Source organism: Chlamydotis macqueenii, chromosome 7, assembly GCF_036417535.1.
Source record: "Chlamydotis macqueenii isolate bChlMac1 chromosome 7, bChlMac1.mat, whole genome shotgun sequence".
NCBI lineage: Eukaryota > Metazoa > Chordata > Aves > Otidiformes > Otididae > Chlamydotis > Chlamydotis macqueenii.
This window is the reverse complement of record NC_141562.1, coordinates 16,227,371-16,248,783: the sequence shown is the minus strand read 5'-3', so window position 1 is coordinate 16,248,783 and position 21,413 is coordinate 16,227,371. Positions and strand designations below refer to the sequence as shown.

The 21,413-nt window shown below is 42.8% G+C and overlaps 1 protein-coding gene across 3 annotated transcripts in view; it reads right to left on the bottom strand.

Annotated features, from left to right (window-relative positions):
• Positions 1 to 14,879: 14,879 nt before the first annotated feature.
• Positions 14,880 to 21,413, bottom strand: part of PCDH15 (protocadherin related 15) — a 323,439-nt gene continuing 316,905 nt past the window's right edge. For 2 of the 3 annotated variants that reach the window (XM_086752822.1, XM_086752821.1), the window contains 3 exons: positions 21,045 to 21,118; positions 20,056 to 20,188; positions 14,880 to 15,889 (listed from right to left, as the gene is read on the bottom strand). In XM_086752822.1, coding sequence (XP_086608948.1) covers positions 15,335 to 15,889; positions 20,056 to 20,188; positions 21,045 to 21,118 — 762 coding nt within the window. In that variant the 3' untranslated portion in view covers positions 14,880 to 15,334. Of the gene's footprint in view, positions 15,890 to 17,706; positions 19,294 to 20,055; positions 20,189 to 21,044; positions 21,119 to 21,413 lie in introns of all 3 variants that reach the window. The other variant, XM_086752820.1, reaches the window with a different exon arrangement.

Sequence of the window (21,413 nt, the reverse complement as noted above, 5' to 3'; positions counted from 1 at the left end):
TGGATTGCTTTGGCACATCAGGGCTATACTTGCTTGCATCTTTTTTTTTTTAATATGCTTACTTTGCAAGAGACAAAGTTGCTTTATTTATTTGTACATCATTGTTATGTTTATAAAATGACCCTTTCGCTTTCTAGTAAAAATGAAAAACTCGTTAAACTTATGGGAGGGAAGAGGAAATGTGAGGAACAGCCCCAGAGCAATGCAAAAACAAGAGCAGGATGCCGCTTATTTTTAATAAACCCACTCATTTGACCATCTGACCACTCCTTTTATGGAGAAAAATAAGTTTTTTCCCATGGCTGCTTGTGTGACTGTTCAAAAATAGTTTTCAGTTTTGTCTTGAAAGTTGCTTATAAATATCTATTCCAGAATGCAAATCTTTTTGTCAAAAAATCCTCCCCCCAAAAAAAAGCATTGCAATTACTGCCACATTTTTGGCTTTTCTGTTACCATAATTGTGCTAATGTTCATCTCATTATTAAAAAACAAAAATAACCCACAACGTTTTTCTAAATATAAATCCAACAACGGATGTTGCCTGGGCTGGTTATTGCACGGATCTAGCACTCCCCTGTTTAAAATGACTTGAGACTCTCACCTGCTTTCCTGCTGGCCTGTGGTGACATCTTCTGGGCTTTTCTCAGACTGCACAAAAGCACATCCAGCTGTGGAGGACAGCCCAGAATCCCTCCGAGTTCTAGCCATTAAGATACTCTTAAAGCAGACCAAAAAAAAAAAAAGGGAAAAAAAAACCTCACTCTTTGTTTTCCCCCAAGGATTATTCTTCTTAGATCTTTCTTGGCTGGCCAAAACCCCACTGAACAAACAAACCCCCACCCCGTTCCCAGGAACTGACTCGCTTTACTGTTTTTTATTTTGCACCCCTATTAAGCTGCAGCAAAGGAGAGCTCACAAGTAGGGTGTGGGGTGTGAGTGACCCCTCAGCTGCCCAGTACAATGCGTCTTGAACCTTGCTACTTTGTCCAAAGGCTACTTTGACTTCCAAAACTGGCTATATCCCCAAATAAAGCCAAAACCAAGGGAGCTGCTTACTGAGGCCGCTGGCCTCCCAGGGTCAAGCGGTTGCAGAGTGGGAGGTTTTGCAATATAATTAATTTCAGAGTTATTTCCACCATATTAGTTCACCTGCATCCTTTTCAAAATGAGCCTCTGCTTCAGATGAGCTGATCAGTAGCTGTTCACCCAGCCCTTGTCTGCTGTAGCCTCATGGATAATGAACAGGAATAATGCAAACACCGAGGTGAGGAGTCCAGTGTGTTTAACAAGTGAACACACACAGCTCTTTCAGCACTTTCTCATTGAATTAAATAAACCTATAACACGGGAAATAGACTTAACAGTACATAGAAAAGTCAAGGATAATCTAAAAAGTCATTCTAAGTGGTGCTGTCTTGAATACAAGTCTTGTCACAAAAATGTGATGTCATGTAACCAGATGCCAAATTAGCTGTTTCCTGGCATTAGCACAGCTAGTCTGGTGTTCAGTTCTGTCACAGGACACTGATTTTATCCCTTTTCCCCCACATCAAGCCAGACATGGGGGAAGATATTGGTGTGTAAGAAAGGCTGTTGGTCACCTGGAAACTGTATGATGTGTGCCCCGCACAGAGGAAAGAAGAAAAGAGACTGAGCTGCTGCACTGCACTAACCTGCAGTAAGTACAGGATGGTGGAAACAGGTGAAAAAGGCTCCATCTGTTTTACGTCTCGGATCTGGCAATTGGTCAAGCATACGCACCCACAAAAATCACCTCTTCAGTGCAGGTGTACTTAAAATGAAGAAAGAGATTTTTGTTGCACCACAGACAACTGTTCAGTGTCTCATCTCTGTCTCCTTTCTCCTCCTGCTTCTAAACCTTTTTGACAGTTTTGCCTCCAAAAAAGATGGAGAAGAAGTTACGGGACCATTAAATGCCCAACCTGAGCCATCCCGTGGCTCTCTTTTCCCCACAAAGAGGAAAACATTACTTGTTGTAGACATCCCTCTTTTAGCTGGTCCAGGCAAGCCTTCTCTGATGTCCCCACTATTTCCAGAAGATTAGGCTGGGCATCTACATGCTCTCCAGCGCTCCTGGGTACACCCAGGCCACTAGAAATCATCCACACTGTGGCTTTCTCCTGGTCACCAGAGCACATCAGACAGGACGTCCTCCCCACCCCATCTCACGTGATCAATTGTCCTTGGTCCTGGTGAAGGGAGGGACCAGGGACCGTTACAGCGGCAAGGGCGAGGGGGAAGCCTCACAAGCAACTGCTTCTTTGGTGAGTTGGTATGGTAAACAGTTTATAGCCCTTAAATACTTCCAGAGGGTCTGTGGCCAACCCTTGGAGCGGGGTGGTTGACTATCCTTGGTTTAAAGGAAAGGACATCCCTTTTAAAGGCCGCTCTACTTAAGTGCAGCATTCTTGTATAGTCCGGACCTTATTTTTTGTTTTCTCCCACCCTACAGGAAGCTGTTACAGTCAAACCAGGCTTTACCCAGAAATGCTGCTGCATCAAAGTTGCAGGGTGTCAGGCCTCTAAGCTATGAATTCCTCCTTTGCTGTGCAGAGATAACAAATGGGCACACAAGAGCAGCTGCTGCAACTGAAAAAAAAAAAAGTATGGTGTGAGGCCTCAAAGGAAAGGGGACTTCTTTTCATCAGCAGGTAAGACAGCCTGAACACTAATTCAGCCTTAAAAACATGCTACATGCCACAGTCCTTTCTCCCTCCTGTCTGGAGCCGAGTGCAATCAGACTTGTGCTGGGGACAGAGTGTCCTGGCAGAGGCAGAACCAGACAGATTGCCAAACAAATCACTCTGTGCTCAAGAAAGCCCTCTGCTTTGCGAGGGAGATGGAGCAGCCCACAAAGCACAACTGCCCTGAACAGCTCATTAGTGGATAAAGTTATTAAGAAACCCACAGCGAAGGAGTAAAGCAGAAGACAATAGGATGAACAACATGCAAATACTAATTCGCAGCTCCATAAGCCATCCCACGCAGCGGTCAGACTTTTGTACACTTGAATAAAAACGAATTTGAATGCATTAGAGAGGAGCAGGAAAGTGGCAGTGGCCAGAAGAAATGCTGCCTGCTGCTTTTATGGCATACACCACAAGGGGGACTCTTCTACAACTGTAGAGGGCAAAAATAATTTCAAAGAGAAGGGAAAGGATGAATAAAGCAGTTCTTCAGCTGACTGTGCAGAAACCATTTTAGCCTTTACATTTTTAAGCCTGCAGGAGCTGTTAATTTGCAAAATTCATTAACGGCTACCCGTTTATGTTCTTGTCCAACTGCTGTTCTGGCTCCGTTCAGCTCCCAGTTTTATACTGCATGCTGCACATCCTAAATATCCTATTGATTTTTCTTAACAGAGGGGGATTTTAAGAGACTTTGTTGATCTGCTAGATAGAAACTACAAACGAAAAACTTGACCACCCATAGAAACCTCTGCTTATATTCCAGGGCTGGGAGAACCTGCTGGGCTGCCGAGGCACATCCCCAGCGGTGCACGTGGCGCAGGAGGAGACCGTGGCCTAGGTGGCGGGTGCGGAGAAGTTGTGAGACAGGTAGGGGTGCGGGCTGCACGTTGGGGTTTGGGCAGGAGAAGGGGAATACTCCGTAGAAGGGTGCCAGGAGGGAGGAGGTCAACTTGAGCCATCCACGGAGTCCTGTTTGCCTTAGAGTAACACGTTATAAACTGCCAGCAGAAGAACAAAAGCCCAATTTAAGGTTTCTGCTAACATGCAGATATTTAACCGTGGTTTGCTGTACTGTGTACTAATGCTCAGCTATCATGAAAGCTTGATATTGCACAGCTGCGCACGTCACATTCTACCTCAGATGTAAAGCTTATCCTGTTTAGAGTTCCCTTAAGAAGATATCTCAAAAATCAAGCTTTAAAAACACAAGCTCTGTTCTTTTTAACTTTTAGGAAGTGAATATAACAGGGTCAACAACTCACCCTGAGTTGTCTGTGTGGTGCCTTTCTTAGCTAACATGCACAATAAACCTTGAGCACCTATCTAACTGAAATTCTGTTATTCTGAAACTAAATTTAGTGGGAGGCTGTGGGTTGATGGTGAAGGTCATGGAAAATAGCGACTAAAATGAAACTGAGAATTAACTGGCTATTCAAACAAAGTTGTAGGTGACCTCGCAATTACTTTAAAAGCTTCCCCAAAGAAGAGACATTATCATTCTAATTAGAACTTCACTTTAGTGAGAAAAAACTTGTATTACACAGCTGCCATAATTCTCATTATAAGTGGCCAAATAATTGTTCGTACTCAATGTATTAAATTCCCATTATCTCTTCAAAGCATTAACTAAAACCAAAAGTCAAAGGTTTTTAACTCTGTGCTGAGGACAGTGCTTGAAATGTTCTGCCAGTCAAACTACAACAGCAACGAGCACATTGGCATCTCACAGCAAATGTGCACATCAGACAGGGATGACTGTCTCTTTAATGGTTTTTAAGATCTCAGCTGTGTGCAGCAGTAGGGAACGAAAGTAACTGGCACCATGAGTGAAAAAGGTGTTTGGATTTCTCTCATCCATCCCTCTGCCACTCACACCACAGTCACACCGGGCACCCCAAGGCCGCCAGGACATCCCCAGCAGTCATGGAAGAGCCGGGTGCATCCTAACTGTCTGTCTGCTTGTGGCCAACAGCTGAATTCTCATCTTCCTCTGGGGACACAGAAATGTTAGTTTGCTCCTCACTTTCCTCTACCCAGCTGTCAATTTTCCTGAAGCTTGTGGAAACTTAATTAATTTGGAGCCTGTTAACCTTCCTTCAGATTTGAATGAAGTCAGTCATTTGGTTCAGAAATGATTCAGAGCAGGAGGGACGGGGGGTGGACACCGCAGTCACCTGTGTTGTTTCCCTAGGAGATCAAGCTGAAAACAAGAAAGTAACAACATTAGAAAAACAGACGTCCTCAAATCTTAGGAGAGCTAATTAGCACCTCACAACTGTTGGAGAACTAATTGTTGATGAACAAATTTTGTCCAGGCATCTGGGAAGTACTGGGTGATAAATGCACTTTGGTAATAGTGACGCTGTGGTGCTGGGGGTGAGCACTTCCCACAAGACAGGGGCATGACTACGGGTAATAGAGCTCCTTACCAAACGTAAAGAGCACAGTCAAATCTGTAAATAAACTAATCCCTTAGAAAAATAACTTGGACTCCTGAAAGTAACGGCAGTCAGCAGCAGCTAGGTGAAATACTGGCCAGACTTCAGATGCTGTGCCACGTCACAAAACCAAAGCTTTTTAATGCAATTTGGGAAGCTGAAGGTCAGTGGAAAGCTGATGTGTAAGACAGCATAGAGAGAAGGCACCACAGAACCATGCCTTGGATGTGATGACGCAGCAAGTCAGTAGGAATGACGTTTCTTAAAACCAAACTCTGAAGGTTTTCATGGGAGGAAATAAGAAATGGTTTGGGCATGGAAGGAGAAACAACAGTAGTGATTATGATGTAAGAATGTTTCTTCAGTCTGCCTTTGGGATTTAAAATTAATGAGAAGTGCTACGGTAAGAAAACTTTTTGTTTGCCTGTTTTTAGAGATTTTAGTGCTCCTGTAAGATCAAAACTAACACTCCTTTCTCTGGATTCAGCTAGGAGGAGTCTGGAAACGTGTAATTAAGCAAGACTGTAAAACTTATACTCTTCTTTCCTCTACCTTTTTCAAAAGGTAAGTCTGCAACGTTTATAGTAACGTTATAGGAGTAGGAAAGAGAATGAATTTACTCCATCTGGTTTGCAAATCAATAAATTCACAGGCTAAAACTAGCAATGTGAACACAATAGTCTACAAGTAGGGTCATCAGCAGAATGCTTGCTCTGGCTGAACTTTTAACAACAGCATGGTGTTTAAAAAGGAAAAACTAAACTACATTATAGTATGTATTTTTACAAGAACTTCATTAGCCCACTTAAGCAAAGTCACTTGCAGGAGCACATGAGACTCTTGCTTCTAATCTCCACACCTTTTGTGGCCTCAGTTTTTCCCTGCTGGGTTTGGAGATTGTATTTTCCTCTTCAATTCAGCCACATACACAGAGCTGTATTCAACTGTAAATAAGATCTCCCCAACACTATCTATCTGACCAGACTTTTTATTTTATCTTTTCTATATAAATATAAGCTTTCCTAGAAAGATGGGGAGGGATTAAAGACCAGGTAAACTCTCACGTTATTGCCAGACTGCTAGGAACATCCCACTCGTTGCACTGTTCAAATACAAAGAAATGCAACTGTCACCAGCAACACCACGGAATACCTGTCCACCAGATGCTATTTCACTCCATATTATGGAATATATTTTTTAAAAACCCAAAACAAAGCCAAATAAACCATTATTTTGGGGCAGTCAAATGCTACAATGATGCTAAAGTGCTCCAGAGAAACCTTGCAGAACTGAATGAGTGGGCAAAAAGAAGGAGGTAGGTGACTTTCAGCAGAGATAAATGCAGGGAAATGCATCTGAGAAAAAATAGTCCAAGAGCTACCTGCAAGATGCTGAACTCCGAACCAGTAGGTACAGCTACAGGAAATGCTCCTGGAGTCATCACGGAAAGTTCTCAGAAATCAGGGCACAGCCCAACATGTATCACTAACCACAACCAGTCAAAATAATTGGGCATCATCGGACAGATCATGGCAGAGATGGCATTTTTCTACTTCCTATTTGCGTGAAATGAGAAAGAAGCTAGGAAAGGCCGAACGCTCCTGTGCAAATCCTGCTGCAACTGTTTCTTGCAAAAAAAGACAGAGGAAACTCTCCTTCACTGGAAAGACACCTTTCACTGAAAAGCCAGCTTGTTTGTCTAACCCGTGCTGTAGGCAGGCTGCCTTCCTAGCACTAACCAACGTCTGTGTCCTGGTTCTGGCTTTCAATACAGACGATCTGCTTTTAAATCCACCTTGATAGAAGAGGGGCGGAATCAATGCCCATAAACTAACCTGCCAAAAGGGAAATGTGAGAACAAGAGTGGGACCGACAGCTTGAAATCAGCCTGAGGAGTTACGTATTTACACTTACAAGGAATATGGCCCGAAGCCCTGAACTCTGCAGTACAGAGCTAACATGGCTCAAGCCAGCTGTGCACAAAAACGAGCAGTTGTGAATAGCTTCTGTAACGAGCTTACTATAAAAAAGCACTTCAAACCCAGTCTCATTTTGCAGTCTGCCTTGTAGTTATTTCCGTGCATTCATAAAGATAGCCTCCTTTCACACATCCATGTAGCATTTTGCTGCTTGAATAAAAGGAAAGGTCCATATTCCAACAGTTACAAACCTTTTCATTTATTATTAAAGCTTCTAAAATATGTATCAGTAATAACAACCAAGGCCACATTCTCAGATGAAATTGCCTCACAGAAGTCCCCATTGCTAAGACCGTGTCAGAATTGGTTTGTCCCTGGATGGTCTGTCTGGCTAGGCCTTAAGTATCAGGACCATACTCCCCTCACCCTTTTTCTTTCTCTTTTTTTTTTTTTTTTAATAATGTTTTACAAGCCACTTATACATCAGCAAAAGGAGGTCTAAAATTTGGAAACAGTATACCCATCCAGCTGTAGCAACTTAGCTGTGCTCAGGGTACTGCCAACAGCCGGACGGTGTGCTTACATACTGGCAAAGTCTCTGCTCTTAAGTGGACCTTAGGAGGACTGTGGTTCCAGCTGCTGCCTCCTATGATTTATTAAATTTTATTACCCCAAAATTGTAACAATAGAGTGCATTTTCTGTGGAGGCTAAACGAGCAGCACTCAGGTGAACGTATATCACAGTCTAGGATTAATTAATTTCTACACCCTCCTCAAAAATTCCTGAAAAACAAACCTTGCCCTCATCTGATTTCTCGTGCAATGTGCCAGGTAAATGGATGCTGGGAAGGAAGCACAAGAAATCAAGGTGACTTGTCCTGCAGTAGCAGCAGATGGGATGTTTCCTTGTACAAAACCTCAGCAGCTTTGCTGTCTTCTCTTTTCATAATTTTTTTCCCTTTAGTGACTACATCTTCATTAGTTTGAGGACATGGAGGTTATCAGGAAGGCTGGAAAGCTGTGTCATAAACAGAGCAGCTGCTGAAACCAGTGTGACTTTTCTGTTTGTCTTTGTGGAGACTACAGCTGAACGCTTTGCCTCCTGCTAACCCAAGCTCATTTGGCACAAGAAGCTCTTTAGCTGCGTTACCTTCACAGTGGCACGAGAAACATGCTCCAGCTTCAATGGGAGCTACACCTCAGGAGAGAAAGATGCTGCGCTGCCACGGAGCGCCTGCTGCGGCAAAGTCCTCCCGGTGCGCACCGCATTACTGCGGCCACACGCCCCGCTTCCTGAGCTGCCAGGGTCTGGCGTCACAGTATTGCATAGTGATAACGAGCGCTGCACATTTCATCGTTTTGCTCTTTCTCCCTCTTCCTGCCCCCTTCAAGATAGATTCAAATTTTTAATCAGAATTTTCGTCTTTAATTTACAGTAGTCTCTCCTTAGCCATCAGCTTGTTTTAATAGGAAGATCTATTCTGTCAGAGCTGTACATTTATAGGTGGAGAAGGATGGATGGACAGGTGAGCGCACGTGTGTGTACAGATACACACACCTATGTGCACAAAGAGAGAAATTCCCCTCCACGGAAACAAGGGCATGGCTATTCTGTAAGTCCAGAAAACAAGGGACTGTAATTTATCATCCTGGCAGGATAATTAGCGTGGGCAGCCTAACACCCAGCGTGGCTGTGCTCTGGTACCCGTGCTAGACTGCATGTCTCTCCATGCACAGTGCAGTCCTGTCTCTCCTGCCCTTGCTCACCTTTTTCAAGGAAAACAAAGGAGCCAGTGGCTGAGCCAAGCATAGCTTCTGAACCTGAGATCTGGGAGCACCAGAGCACCTTCCTGTGCTTCTAACGCCCTTGGCCTTAGCAATCCTATCCACAACTCGTCTTTCGCCACACTGTGAAGGTCTTTCAAGGTGCCTACAGGCCACATTGTGCCCCAATGTCTACTCAGAATTCATTTCTTTATGCATACTGATAGTGTAACTATGCAGATTTTTCAGTCTACAAGGAAAAAAATGTGTATCAGTAAATTAAACTGATGGGAAAGATAAATATTTACTATTCTCACTTGGCTTGATGATGGTATTAAGTTTTGTAGTGTACTGCATTCTTATGTTTTGCATTCCTCATTTAAACAGTGATGATTAATCAGCATTCACCATTTTGTTTACCCCCTTTTCCTAGAATGAGCATTCTGTGGTAGCTTTTTGTAACACTAAATCAGGGCAGACTACTTAATATTTTATATTTTTTTTTTAAATGGCACTTCCCTTTTTCATTAAAACAGCCTCTTACCAGCATTTCTGAGATAACAAGTAAAACAGCTCTTCGCGCATGCTGTTAGAGGCGTGCTGTCTAAATCTAATTTATAAAACGTGATAATAAAAAATAATAATCTTTCTAGCTGTGAAATATTAATCAGATTAAATAATGACCTTAATACAATTTCCATTGGTGACCTCATAGAGGAAGTAAGAAATTTGTTCTTAGATACCAAAAGTAATCATGGCAAAATAGAATTTCTCTAAACTCTCCTGTCAGCCTTCAGCAGAGGCATTAAGGAGACTCTAAAGCGTCACCTCGGTGAGGAGCAGCCAAATCTTCTTGCCACATCTTGTCACAAAAACCAGTGACCCACTGCTCTGTGACAGCGGGGCATGGCTGGGAAGCACTAATTGTATCACACAGCACATAACTTGCCAGCAGCTCCACAGGAACGGCTCAGTCTGCCAGACAGGAGCACGTTACAGAACGCAGTACCTGCGAGAGGCTGGGCTTAACCCTCGCACAAATGAAATACCACCAGCTCCAACCCAGATGAACGGTAGCAAATTGCCGCCCTGCAGGGAGAACTTCTATGAAACATCTGGCTGCAGGGCGCCAAATCTTATGAGACCCTGCCCTCTGAAATGGAAACTGGCCTCACTTACACACCTCAAAAGACAACAGATCAGCCAGAGAGTTGATGCACACATGTACTGCGAATCTAACTGCTGAGGAGAACCAACGATGGATTTCACCAGTGAGCCATTAACTATCAATCTCTGCAACGCTGACATACAATACAGCTTTGCGGTGTTATCAATACAAAGGCTTATATTTTCCCTAAACTCTTGAAATCGAACGAAATCTTCCTCTAGAGTAACACAACATTCATTTCTGCACCAAAGCTCTATTACCATCCTGTCCCCTGCTCCCCAAAAATCTCTCAAAAGTTCCTCTGGTTGGACTTCTTTACCTCTCAGGAACACCTCCCCTGGGAACAGACGCTTGCAGTTTCTGCTAACTGCTGCGACGAGATAAACCCCGTAACTGCCCTCACATTTAGCTTTGCCAGGTACCATGTCCGCAGTTTTCTGGGAGTAGAGAACAAAGTCTTGAGTGGTATGCACTAAAAAAAGGCTAATTTTACCTTTGCTGCCTTAAAAAGGTGATGATGTTTTCTATTCTTTAAGTGTTTCAGCAGAGCTTTGAGGGTGAAGAGAAAGATTTTTAACAGTTTGACACAGGGACTTATCCTTGCTCTTTGAAGAACAGCAAAAGAGCCACTGTACACTGTCCCTCCCCAAACACACTTCTAAAAACAGCAGAAACTACTTACCAGCTACTATCCGCTCCAAGCAAGGCCGGTCTGTCCAGAGCTGGAGTTCCAGTGGGACCTCCTGAAAGCCAAATACTGGTTAGAACCTACAGGCCTGTGGACAGAGCCAAAGGGCAGCAATGCCCAAACGCCACGGCCACCTGTATGTTTCCCCAGCATCCATATGGGGACAGGCAAACACTCCTTGGAATGCCGCACTCACGCCGTGTATCACAGCAGCACCGTGGACGGCTGTTGCTCAACAACGCGCAAACAGTTTGCAGGGTTGTTGTCGCTCATGTTGGATGGCTCGCGAAAGGAACAATGGAATTCTGTCGTGTATTGGTAAAGAGCAACAGTCAGTACCAGACAGATAAACTGCCTTCCAGCTGTCCGCGCTGACGCCACCCAGAAAGCTTCGGTTTTGTTTCGTGACAAGTGAACTACCTGATTCTGCTCCTGTTGTTGTTCCAGTATTGATCCAGGCCTGTGCTACAGCTTTATCATTTGATCAGCTGGGCTTAGTGCTCCTCGTCCAAACAGCAAAATTACTGAAACTCTCTCCTTCCAACAATAAAGAAAAGAGGTAACATTCCTCAGTACTCATCTAATGGGCTTTTGAGAACCAGCAGCCTTCAAAACTCCTTTGACAAACTCCACCATTCCTTGGGTTTATCAGACCTTGTGGTTTATCAATACTTTGTAATAAACGCGAGCCTTTCTCACGCTATAAACAATGAGACAGTCAATGGTAACTTAAAACCACCATTTCTGCTTGCAGCATTTGAAGGGACAGCAAGCAAACGCGTGCTGAGCTGGAGAAAGCTGCTGCCCTTTTTATTTCTGGCTAGCTTTGCACAGCCACGAACTAGGGCTTGATGAGAAAGCACTGAAATTTATACCCCCATTCGCAGCACAGTTACAAATCTCACAAGGTAAGAAACATTTATCCCCATCCACCAGCTGCAAAATACACTTAATTGTAAAGCTCTGAGTTACAACTGGCACTTGCTAGAGGCAAACAGATATAAAAAGCAGAAGCCACATCCCAATCACTGAGATCATCGCACAGAAGCAACCTGCGGATGACCGCCACAAGAAACCAGAACCACCTTGGCTTTGATCCACTGGAGACTCTTACATACCAAGCTGTATTCCCTTAGAAGTGTGTGACAGTTTCCAGAACGCACTTTTGTGGTTGTGACTGACCCAAAATATCCAGTTCCCATGATATGTTTTTCCACCATGTAAGCTGAAATTTGTGTAAGATTGGTTCTGTTCTCCCATTGCTAAAATTTCCCAATTTTTCCAATCTCTGTTCCATTTTGCTGACTGTTCAAAGTTTTCCAGCTACATAAGCAAGTTCTAGAAGGATTCAGCAGGGGGGATGCCAAGTGATCACGCTCTGACAATCACTCTGCTAGCAGAAGGCACTGAGATGAACGCACAGAGCATCTCCGCAACCGCTCAGTCCTTTCCCCCACAGCCACTCAGGCAAATCCTGGGCGCAAGGACTACCTACCACTTAGGCAAAAATATTTTAAGCTTGCTAAACCCCAATAGATCTGCGGGAGTTTATTTGTAATCTTGCCTATTGATGTATATACTTAAAGGAAATTTTTAAAAAGTTAGTTTTTCTCCTGACAGTCCTTGTTCTGCCTCACGGTGGGCATTGCATTGCCCTTCTACAGCCACGTCGTCGGCGATTTGCATCTTGCTCATACTGCAAAGGGTAGCAGATGCCGTACTAAACCACAAACCTAGCAGCACCTGCTCGGAGGAGTGTACAAATTAAATCAATGTCAGCAGCAATGACTATCACCTTGATTGGTCAGCCGGTGAGTCGTTCTGCCACCCAGGGGAAAATGCTTGTGCCTTACACCAACTTTACAAATTTCAGTGGTTAAATAGCTGTAAATTATACCCCAAGACCCAGACACTTTGTTCTACTTACTGTATCCACCAAAGCCATGCCAATACTTCACTTCCCAAAGGCAAAGTAGAAGTGACCCTTTTCTACTCGATCTGTACTGTTACTGCTGTTGGTTCTGGCACACACTGCCTGCTCACAGTCTAAAATCTGTATTAATCTATGTATGGCATCCCCAGAAAATACAGATTTGAATGCTGTATTGATTTACAGTATTACATCCATAGAAAATAAAACAGAAAAAATACCTCCCCATACCTTTGCCACTTGTGAAAAATTTCACGCAGCCCTCTCTGCCAACAGTATTTGAGATTTTGAAAGTCACTGCAAGTTAACTAAAATCAAGCTAGAGTTTAGATAAACCCCACCCATTGCTGAAAAAGTGAAGTTTCTTAGTGAAGTGAAGCTCTTTCCATTGTGGGAAAAGCTCTCAGCGCTTGGGCAGCGCAAAGGGGAGAGCATTGACAGATTTTGCTCACCCCCGCACTGCTCACCACCCGTGTTAGGCCTGACAGTCCTTCACAGAGCTGGTACCTAAAGCTGGTATAGCTCCGAGTCCCTACAGAAAGAACCAGTTTTTCTGCCCCCTCAGAAAACTGAGACTAGCGGGGAGAAAGTGTTTCTCTAAAAACATACAACCTTACTGAAATATTTAGTAAGAACAGAACTGACAGATCCTGCAATAAAAATGATGTAGTGAAATAATAACAGTATCTTAAACAGGATTAAAATATAACATTTTACTAGTTATTTCAAAGAATAGACTTTTTTTTTCTTCCATCATTCTTATCTGTATGTTCAGACTCTAGCTAAACTCCAAACAGCTATTTTTTTGTTAGGTACCAAGTGCAAATATGCCAAGACAAAAGAGTTAGGAGAAAGAAATACCCGTTTTTGTTTTGTTTTTCTCCCCCCCCCCTTGCATGGTAGGCTGCATTGCATTTCTCATGTCTGAAAACAAGCACCACGTCTCAAAATATTTGGTCGGAAACCTCAGCTTGAAAAGGGGTATTTGACAGAAATGTCACGTTTACATCAGCAGGACATGCGAACAGCTTCTGAAGACAAACACTACGTGGAGTCTCATGGAGGAGAACCTGTGCAAGGGGAAAACACACACAACCACAGCAGAGTTCGTTCACTCTCAGAGCAGAACCAACGGCTGCTGGCACCCAGATCTTGTGGTGAAACTTCAACTACAGCAACAGGGAAAGAATGGTGACGCCAATCATTTCCTTACTAATTGAAGCCATTTATCTGCCAACTTCCTGTCTTTCCAGAGGTATCCGTATTGTTCTCACAACTAGTCTGATCTTACCCTAAAAAAAAAAAGTTTGCAGAACACAGCAGGATGCTTTTCTCATGTGAGTATCTATCTTATTTTTTTCTTTCCTGTATAACAACGGAGAAAAATACTTTTCTCTGTACTGCTCATGTCTTTTAGGCATTGGTGATTATGAACAGTGGCATTTCTCAGCTCCCCATTCAAGGTGTAACACAGCACACTCACTACCTTTGAAGTCCGAACAGGAATTACGAGCAGGTGCCAAAATTTATATAGTGTATTTTACAAGTCATGTAAAATTAAAATACTTTAAAGTTTTGGAAACAATTTTGTATGTGTGTTCTGACACCCTCTGCCCTTCACAGATCCATTTATGCACATTAGCCTCATAAAAGAGTCACTTTTTATCTTCTTCACCACGACCCATCTGTCTTTTCAGCAGGTTTATGTTCAACACTATTGGAGTGGAATGGTGACTGTACCGTTTAACCCAACGGCTAGCTGGGCTTGAAAATGTATCCATCCCCTTCCTATTAATTACTCTTTAATGCCTGTTTCTATCACAGACTCGTGCATCATCCTGGTTTATTTCGAAGGAATATAGCCACAGGATGACAATTATTGATGGAGCGTAAGAGCTGGAGCTAAAGAGAGTCTAAAGAAGAAAACAGAACTGATGTGGGAAGAGATGAAAAGATGAAAAATTGGCTAGAGAGGAAAATTGGAATGAGCTAATTTACAAAAGAAAATGAACAAACCATGGCCAGGTAACTCTGAATAAGATTAATTGCTACACATTTCCTTCCTCTGCGATTTTTATCTTATTTAGTCTTCTGTTTCGCTTTTCTATGTAACAGCGCTCTACTCTTACAAACTCCGATTCCCCTCTTGCATAAGTTTGCTAGCTGGGTGCTGAGCGAGATCCTCTGTTTGCACAAACTGGTTTATCACTATCGCCTTTGGTACTGTTACTCAAATTTAAGCCAGCCGAGGATTTGCTCCATTGACTTCATGGATTTATTTTTAATTTATTACTCTGAGTTCAGAATCAAGAGCTCTGGATATAAATCTTGAACATAAATAGACAATTTCCAAATCTAAACAGTATAGCCACAAGTACCATACAGAAAAACAAGCTGGGAATGTATAGAACCGTCTGAAAGTTAACCAAATGCTGCTGTGCATTTATTAGTAGTTTACTGATTATTAAACAATAAATCAAGATCCAAAAAAACCTAATTAATTTAAATGAAGTATTGTTTAGTGAAGTGGGAGCCCGTCAAAATAGTTGTTGGGGAGGACAATTAACTGGTACAAATGTGAGTGCAAATTTTGTTTTTAAAGCGTGTTGTTCGTAGTATACAACGTATGTGCACGATACAAATTTCATACATTTTCCTCAGTGACAATAAAAAGCGCAGTTTATTATAAACTGAAGTAAAAAAAAAAAAAAAAAAATCACAGTTTTGTCATTGGTATGTGAAGGTTGTTCCAAGGGCCCATCCAGAGCTCCTCTTCATCTGACTGCGTGTGTTCGCTGTGCGACTCCAAGGGCTCTTTGACATCCTCGTTATCGACAACGGATTCCTGCTCTTCTGTGCTTTTCATTTTGGAGCCCCCCGGCTTTGTTACTATATTTTTGGCCCCTATAGTAGAGGAAGCAAATGAGACGCTGCAAGGTCTTGTGTTCATTTTATCACTAGAAGATGGTCCCCTTGACAACGTGTTCAGCGGGACGTTCTCCTCGTGTGTCACTGCAAGCTTGTCCAGTTTCTTGAATTGTTTCCCCAGCCTCACTGGAGATGTGACTTTTAAATTATTACCAAGGCAAACGCGACGGGTTCTGACCACAGAGCCGTTCTGTGCAATGTAGATGTTACCGTTGATGTTGTTCTGAATATTCGGGTTATTAACGCGATTCCTCTGGCTGGAATCCGGAGCGCTGTCTTCTCCGGTGGAGCTGGTCTCATACTCTGGGTCGACTATCAACTTGATCCTTTTCTTTCTGGCCCACTGTTTGAGAATAAATAGAAATGTCGTTAAATCTCAGCACTATTTCTTAGAGTTTCCCGCCCTTTTTCTTTGTCTTTTATCTAGACACTCATATGAATTTTTATTAATATGGTCTTTTGTATCCTTCCTTTTAGGTTGTACACAGATATTTCTTAATTGTTTTGATTAACGATGTATATCCCTATCATGTATACGTAATACTTGAACATGCAAACAATTCTTTCACTAAAAAAGGTTGTTTGCTGTTTTTTTTTTCTTAAAGATACACTAAGTTGCGCTCCCGTTAAGTCAAAGCGCACCTTCTTTGGAGAACTCTGAGAATCAAGACATCACTTTCTGAAAGAAAACGTCTGTAAATCACAATATGGGTAAGCGAGTCCTATTTTCACAAAGCAATGCCTCTGTCTGTCTTTGCTAGAGAGATGAAAGCCAACTAGATTAATTATCCCTTCTAACGGACACGGGAAGGCACTGATGATGAAGCCATTGTATAGGCCATGCTTCTAAAAAACTACCGTACTGATGGAAGGAAGCTAGGAAGGCTTTGAAGTTTTCTTCCAGAGTATCACTACACCGTGAGTTCAGTGCAGAATTAATACTGGAAACACTGTTATTTCCCTAAGGCAGCAGATACCCCCACAATTAACTCCCACTGCAATACACACACATGCACAGAAGAAAAGCCAGTTTTTAGAGGAAGAAAATCATGCGAGGTACAAACAGGTGATGATTACTCTTAAGCTTTTGAGAAGTTACACTTTGGACAAGCGACTTAGAGGCCTCCTCTTTTGCTCCTGATAAAGACATGCCATTTTCTTTGCACAGATCTATTCAGACGGATGACAAGACTGACGAGTTTAAATGGGATTTATCATAAAATACCATGTGCAGCTACAGCATTGTGCTATACGGGAATACAAAAAAAAGCAACGCTTTGCTGTTACATATCTCACACTGTTAAACAGATTTTTTTTTTTTTAAATAAATCACTGTACTGCTAGGTGGGAAGGGCAGAAGTTGGAACATGTAATCTGTTTCCTTTTCTGACCAAGCTCACTTTGTACACCTGCCTCTGCATTCCTGTCTTGTACATCACTGGTACCCGAAACCTGAATCCCATGATCCAGAAACAGTTTAATCCCAGCTCTGCTAGTAATGCTCTGCAGTTTTGGGAGCGTTGTTTTGCTGCTATTTCAGTTCTCCTCTGCAAACAGGGCTAATGTTTACAGCAGACAACTCATTTGAAGATTAGTAAATGCTGTACAGCAGGGGAACGTAAGGTGAAGCCATGCCTAAGTCTTTTCATCCTCATCATAATTCCTGTTCTTCACCAAATTCCATGTTTTGCCCCTTTTCCTTGCATTTTGTGACAGCGACATAACCTGCATGCACACAGGGCCCTCCCTAGGTTTGTGCCCTCCGGTCCGTCAGGCTATCTGTCACACAAAATGCAATGTTACTTCTCTTCACACAGTGCATAATGCAAAAAGGATTAAATCTAAGAATCATCATGATGCCCCTTTATGACATTACTGAAATTAGCAGAGAAAAAGAAGTACTCCTTCCTGCCATTGCTCGATGAACATTAATCCTTCTATGTCCACCACTAAGTATACCCGAGTAGTCTCTCTGAGGAATTATATGAGGTTGGGTTTCTACAGTTCTATCCTTAAGACAGCATGTAGGGTTCAAACGCTGAAGCAATAAGCTTCGACATTTCTTTTTGGCTGTCTCTAGTCAGGTGTGCATTGCTTAGGAAAGACCACACAGAAGGCACAGCAAGCAAGATCACTCCTTACTGCAAAACGTCCACCTACTGTCGCTCCGTTTTAAAAAGACGTGGAATCACCAGTAGTCTCCGACTCGGTAACGGCAGTATCCAGGGTCTCATCTGACTGAGACTGACTGTTTTCCTGGCATGTCTTTTTTCTTATTTTCTTTCTTTTCCCCTTGGTGTCAGAACTTTGATTCTCAGTATCAGGGGAAGTAGCAGTTTTGCCAGAAGTGGCACTAGTTGTGCTTTTTGTCCCTCCGGTAGCTTTGGAAGTAACACTGACCTCACTTTCTAGGCAAGAAGATTCATTCTTACTGATCGTTCCCTCCCTGTCACTAGCATCTGTATCCGCTGCTTCTGTGCTTTCACCCACACTATCCTCACCATTATCAGCTGATTTTCCTCCCTTATCTTCTCCAGTAGCAGCAGTTTTTGCATCGGCAGGTGTTTCAGAAACTGCTTTATTTGAGTTATCTGCCGTCTCATCGGGGCTTGTGCTGGCTTGTTCATCTTCTTCTGACACCTCTTCTATCGTGTCTTCTATTTCAAGGCTGACAGAGGAGGTCTTGCTCTTATAGCTGGATCCTGAAGTTTTCCTGTAGCTCGTGTCCCTGTCACTACTTGATGCATTAGAGCTAATATTTGATTTCTGGCTGGATCGCCTCACTCTGCCACGAGAGCTACCTCCCCTACTTTTTACACTCGACCTTTCAGTGCTTCTTTTACTGCTGGACTCACTACTCCCCGATTTGCTGTATGAACTTCGCGTAGATGAGCTTTTTGATGTGCTACCATCTTCATCACTGTCAGTGTCTTCCTCATCATCGTCCTCTTCAGAGGAGTCCTCCTCCGATTCACTGCTAGAGCTAGATTCAGAATCGTCATCAGAATCCCCCAAATCTGGCCCGGTTTCTTCATCCGAGTCCACAGTACTTTCAGTGGCTTCATCCTGGTCCAGAGTTACTTTCAGGTAGTCTTTATCTTCTGACTCTGAGCCAGAGCTACTGCTCTTCACAGATGATTCATCTGAGGTGTATTCTCTTCTCTTCTTTGTCTTCTTCTCATAATCACTGTCCTCGTGTTCACTCTCTGCTGTGATACTTATTGAAACTCCTGATCTCGCTTCATCTTTTTCATGTTCCTCCTCTCCTTTTCCTCTTTCGTGCACTGAATCTTCACTGATAGGCTCCTGAAATTTTCGGGAGACACTAATGCGTTTTAACACATGATTCAGTTTTCTCATCGAAGGTCTGTCATCTGTTGTTTTCTGGAAGTAACTTCCCTTGATAATCATGCTTTTCTCACCCTCCACTTGGCGAGCCGACATCAACTTGGCGTAGCTGGAATCTTTCCTTCCGCCTTTCACTTTCTGCAGAATCAGTGGGAATATCTTTGCTTTCTTCCATGGAGAACGAACAGACTCTGTTCTTCCTACCGGTTTGTGAGCACCGGCTGCTACGCGACTTAAATGCATCACCGCTTTTAGTTTGCGTTTTCCCTGGCTGGTCCTATACGCTCTTCCAGAACCATGTCTTAGATCCATCCCACCAACTAAAGGTCTACCTTCTACTTGAGCCCCTGCTCTCTGGCTTATACCTCTGCTTGGAGGACCTCTGCCTTCACTCATCCCCTGCAAATTATGAAAATGGAACTTGATTACAATTTCAAAGGTAGTTATTGTGAAAACTCATACCTTAAAATAAGTCTGTAGGAACAGATGGAACATTTTTTCCAGCATGAAAATTAACTTACCTGTTTTAGAATAGCTTTTTACCACAGATATGGGAAAGTTTTACTCCTAGAATAGGCTGCAAGTGCACAACTACCTTACTCTGCAACAGGGAAAAATACTGACTGAGAAATGTTATCTCTTCTCTTTTAATTAAAACCCATGTGATGGATTAAGAGGATTTCTGGTAGTTCTGAAAATTAGATTTATTTTTTTTTTAAAAGGGAACATTTATGTCAACTTCCTTCTGGCTGCCACTGACATTTTAAAATTTCTTTACATTCAGTTGTGAACTTTATGATAAATTAGTTTAGGCGACTGCTTTTCTCAGTGGAAAAGCACCAGTTACAGGCTGGATATTAGTAATACCCCATTTAGTTAACAACATAAAATGGAATTACCTAAGGCTATGTGGATTTGTCTTTGAACTAGAAATCTGCACTGAGGTGGATATTAAAAGGAACTTTGCAATTCCGTTTTATTTCTAGAAAAAGGGAAAGAGGTGCTGACACAAACTTTACTGGTTGTCGGAAGGGCAAACACTGATTAGCACTGGAGGAGCTGCTTATCTGGTCTCTACAGAACACAATATTTGATTACAAAATACATTTGACAAAGTTTAAAGGTCCTTCACCTCGTGGCAGAGATGGAATCAACGCTTACCTCTTCTGCTGTCGATCCATGCGGACTGTAGTAGTAGCCGCCATCATTCTCCACCACGACTTCTCCGTACTCATCGTACATCCCTGAAGGAGACAGCAGTCGGCGGCGGCTGCCGTACTGAGGCAGCTCATACCTGGCAAAAACACCATCGTCTCTTCATAACGTGCACCGTGTTCATGTGCGTCTCCACGTACAGCAACAAACGCACACCCTCACAACCCGAAAGGACAAGGATTTTTTTCTCTCTTTTCTCTCTACCTTTGAGAAGATCTTTGGTTTTTTTCCTTAGCGGTAACAGGATCCAAAACCTCTTCCTATTGCAACTGGCTGTAAGCCTGTTACAACTGGAGGGAGACCCGAGTTGCCAGGTCTCTAAGATCAATCAAAAATCCCTCAAGTGCAATGGCCTTCTCTCCAGGTACCTGATTTCTGGGAGGATCTTGGATCTTTTTTTTTTTTTAAACTGGGGGGAAGAAAGAGCAGGTTCCTTGATATCAGTTCTGGAGAATCCCTGGCAAGCTTGTAAAAGCCAGCAATAATCCCTGAAATGCTTGCAGTCAGATGGGCATTATCAGAACACGTTTTTCTAGGTACGTGTGGAAGGCCAGATGCTGGCTGGAAACTGTGAGCAGAAACTATCAGTCACTGAACTCGGGCTGGTGGGTCACAGAAAGGGAGGAGATGATGAAAATTACTTTCCAAGACAACAAATATATGCAAATAAAAAAAAGTGAACTTCAACCCAGCATGATAAATGGGAGCATACACTCTGCAGTGTAATAATTAGATTCCCAAAGAAGCAGGGAGTTATACAATGTGCCTTTAACTGCTAAAAAAGAGTTTTGTTGTCACCACACGCCTCCGTGGAAACAAAGATTAAAGTAATCCTGAGGTGAAGGAAAGTCTCCAGATGAGATGCTGTAATAATAAACATCACCAACCTGGAAAAGCAGCATTTTCAGAAATATATAGGAAAAACGAAAATATACCCGTGCTCATAGCTGTAGTAATCTTGCCCATAGTATTCCTGCCCTGGATCAATCCCAGACTCCATACTTAACTCCTGTCGAAAGAGAAACACCGATTGAGTGCACACACTTGTACACGGTAATGACTGGTGAAAAGGGCACAAAGAACGGTATTTTAAAGTGCAAACAAGCAAAATAATAAATGATAATAATTGAGGAACACTGACAACTGTCAAAAACCATACTGAGAAGCCATCAGGAGCTTTAAATGACCCCTTCCCTGGTGTGTTCCCAGGAGCGACTGTTCCACCTCAGCTAAATGCAGACACTGTTCTGCTGCGGGACCCTGTCTCACTCGCCCTGCCCAAATCCCTCCTTCAGTAAACTTGA